We start from the raw sequence: 3,810 nt of genomic DNA, 5'->3' as shown, positions 1-3,810 counted from the left end.
TCACTGCTGGAGGAAGGACTAACTGCTAAGATCCTCCAAAGACAAGGAGGGGTATCCTGAGGAAGGAAGCAGTGTTCCTGAAAATGGGGTCAGTTTTGAGAAGAACTAGATTGCTGGGGCCAGGAGGGGGTGGACACTCCCACCTCATCCTTCAGCCTCAGACCCTCCATAGAAGGAAGTGAGGACTCAGGTCACCAGGACTCCAGGGCACTGACTTGGTGACAAAATCACCCCCCTCCCTCAGCATCTCAGTTAATGTAGAGTCTATTGGTCTGTGTGAGGGCCCAGTATCTGCCTCTTTCAAAACCTCCCCTCCCCTGCAGGGGACAGTAGGGTAACCCTGGGGCAGGACTAGAGGGGAAGCTGATTTGCATGAGGCACCTTCTCCCCTAATGGGTGAGGGAGGAATGAAAAGGCCCAGGACTCCCCACTGCAGCCCAGGAGCCTGAGGAGCCACATCCTGTGAGTGTCCCCACCATGGTCTGGACGGTGCTTCTGCTCCAGCTCCTGGCGCACAGCTCAGGTCAGAGGAAGGGCCTCTGCATCCTTGGGGGACACAGAACAGCAGGGTCTCAGGGTGACCTTCGTCCCTCATAACACCTGTCTCTCTCCTGTTGGTTTCAGGGGTGGATTCTCAGACTGTGGTGACCCAGGAGCCGTCAATGTCAGTATCTCCAGGAGGGACAGTCACACTCACCTGTGGCCTCAGCTCTGGGGCCGTCTCTAGAAGTAAGCTCCCCAGCTGGTACCAGCAGACCCCAGGCAAGCCTCCACGCATGCTCATCTACAGCACAAACAACCGCCCCTCTGGGGTCCCTGATCGCTTCTCTGGTTCCATCTCTGGGAACAAAGCCGCCCTCACCATTACGGGGGCCCAGCCCGAGGATGAGGCCGACTATCACTGTGCTCTGTACATGGGTAGTGGTATTTACACGGTGATGTAAACCCACAGGGAAGTGAAAACAAAACCTGCTCATGGGCTCAGACTGGCACAGCCTGAGATGCAGAAGGAAAGAGCGAGGGTGGAAATGGCCGTTTCTTCCTGCCCCTCTCTAAAAATCAGTAGAACAAATACCCTCAGGTGAGGATTAGCAACAACAAACAAATTGCAAGGAAGACTGCCCATGACCCAGTGACTTCACATGTGGGTGTAGTTCCCAAGAACCAGAAGCTCTGATTGGAAGGAGTACATGCACCCCATGCTCCCTGCAGCCTTCTTTACAATGGCCGAGCTATGGGAGCGACTCAGTGCCCATTAGAAGAAAGGTGGATGGAAAAGTGCTGGTACCTCTATGTAGTGGAACATTATCCGGTTATAGAAAAACAACAATGAAAGCCTGTGACTCCAAGGATGGACCTAGAGGGTATTATGCAAAGTAAAGTAAGTCAGAGGGAGAAAAACAAACACCAGATGATTCCACCCACATGTGGAACCTAAAGAACAAAAGAAATAAATGAACAAAATAAACAGACTCATAGATTTAGAGAACAGAGTGATGTTTGACAGGGGAAAGTGGGGATGGAGGAGTCGGTGAAGATGTTGAAGGGAGTAAGAGGTATAAATTGGCGGTTGTTATAAAACAGTCGCAGGCATCTAAGTACAGCATAGAGAATACAGTGACTAACATTGTAGGAACTGCCTATGGTTCCATGTGGGTTTGGAAATATCAAGGGGACACTTTGTAAAGCATATGATTACCTATCCACCATGTTACACCCATGAAACGGACACAAAGGACCATTGACTGTAACTGTCACTCAGAAAGAAATTGAAATAAAAAAGCAAAGCGGAAGTGTAGCTTCTGTGACCTGGGAACCCCAGCAGCCTCTGCCACACTCTGCCGGTGCCCAGCTCCTGGCCTTGGTGGGATGTGTGTTCTCTAGATCCCGACCCCTCAGGGAGCTGGGTATGGGTTTCCCTGGAAATTACACTGTGAGGAGCATGTGATCTCCAGGCTCTGGGACCCTCCCCAGGAAGGACACGGCTCTCAGAGGAGGCCCCGTCCTCCAGTTTATGCCGTGGCTTCCCCTTCTTTCCTCTGCACTTGTTCTTGTTGTTGGGATGATGTGTGATCGATGTTAACTGACGTGGGCCTGGACCTTAGAACCCAATTCCCATGGAATCTATGGGGCTCCTCACAAATATCCTTGATGAGGCTGATGGAGACAGGAGAACCGGAAATGAGGACTTCTAAAACCAATGAGGGAGAAAAGTTCTAAACGGGGTAGTCTTTCATTCATAATAGTATTCATTATATATCAACCCTTGTGGTGAAAAAACATTACAACACTAGAAAAACGGATTTTAACACCTCAAGAACTAAAAGAAGGTATTGTCCACGTAATGTTCAAGGATAAATGAGAAGCTACAGGACTAATCTGGAACACAGACATGTCTCCCTTCATGTCATTATAGTCACCAGGCAAAGGCAGAGGCAAAAAGCCAAGACATGCCCTCGGGGGCCCGGAATGTCACAACCAATACAGAGACAACAACAACAACAATCACAAATTTCACCCTCAAAGGATCACCAAGGGGAATCATGACCAGGTAGGAACTGACGGGCTTTCTGGGGAATGTTAAGCCTCAAACTTTGCTCCAAATGCTCATGCACCAGAAATTAACCCAGCGGACAGGCAGACAGAGGGAAAACCAACAAGCAGGTTCCTTAAGGTCTGGGAACGTAGCGTGTCATTTACTTTTGTGCAGGTCCCAAGGAACCTGAGGAAATAACGGGTCAACCCCAGCAGCAGAGGTGGGACCTGCTCATCCTCCTGCCTGGGGAGTGGCCTCAGGAAGATCACAGAGCCCTTCCAGGAGGGCTGGGTGGAGGAAATGGGCTGGAGGACATGTGCTCTGGGACCAGCAGGGGGCGCTGGTGCACTGGGACTGAGAGCTCAGGGCTCTGGGCCAGGCAGCTAGGAACACACTCTACTGGCCCCTGCACACTTGGGCAGGCAGGTCCTCACTCAAGTGTGACTTCCCTGCACCTGGGGCCCAGGAGCCACATGAGCCCTCAGCTCTGACACCCACACTTGTCTCCTATCTCACCCCTCCCTCATGGAGTCATTGTCCAGGCCTCATTCACAGGCAAAGAGAGAGAAGCAATCACACAACAAAAAGTAATTTTGGTGGAAGAATTGTGACCTGTGAAAAATTAAATTGATCATGCCAGTGTTCATGTGTAGATGATTGGACAGTGATTCCAACATAAACACCATAAATCACAGTGTCATTTCCCCTCTCATGAACGCCAGTGTGTGCATTACCTTCCCCAACGACTGAAGACATGCTGTCCCCTGCTCATCCCCTTACAATTCTCCATCCCTCCCATTCTCCCGGCCCCTCAGGAAAGGGACTTTAAACTGTTCTGTGATGTTCACACCGACTCAATCATTTCTGATCATGAGCTACATGCTCTATTCTGTTTTATCAGATGGTAATGGGTTTCTCACAATAACCTGGTGACACTGTGACATTTCTCCTCAAACCCTATTTAATTGGAAGGTACATCATATAACTGATGGCTTCCTAGGACAAAAGAGAGTGGCCACCCCTGCCTGGTGGTGCAGCTCTCTGCGTCAGGACCCCCAACCCTGGTCCCCTGACCATTACTCCTGGTTCAGGGACTAGTACGGATGGACAGAGGACTCAATGCTGGAGGGGGGATTGACTGGTAAGATCCCCCAAGGAAGACAAGGAGGAAGGAAGCAGTGTTCCCATGGGTGGGGTTGGATTGGGAATAACTAGATTGGTGGGGCCAGGAGAGGGCGGACACTCCCACCTCATCCTTCAGCCTCAGACCCTCC

At 50.8% G+C, this 3,810-nt stretch overlaps 1 gene segment (V, D, J or C); it reads left to right on the top strand.

The window, feature by feature from the left end:
- Positions 1-944, top strand: part of LOC102248176 — a 4,507-nt gene extending 3,563 nt beyond the window's left edge. The window contains 1 exon segment of the V gene segment in view: positions 625-944. Coding sequence covers positions 625-944 — 320 coding nt within the window.
- The last annotated feature ends 2,866 nt before the right edge of the window (positions 945-3,810 follow it).

Source organism: Myotis brandtii, unplaced genomic scaffold (genome assembly GCF_000412655.1).
Source record: "Myotis brandtii unplaced genomic scaffold, ASM41265v1 scaffold10870, whole genome shotgun sequence".
Taxonomy (NCBI): Eukaryota; Metazoa; Chordata; class Mammalia; order Chiroptera; family Vespertilionidae; genus Myotis; species Myotis brandtii.
This window is presented reverse-complemented; position numbering and strand designations above follow the sequence as displayed.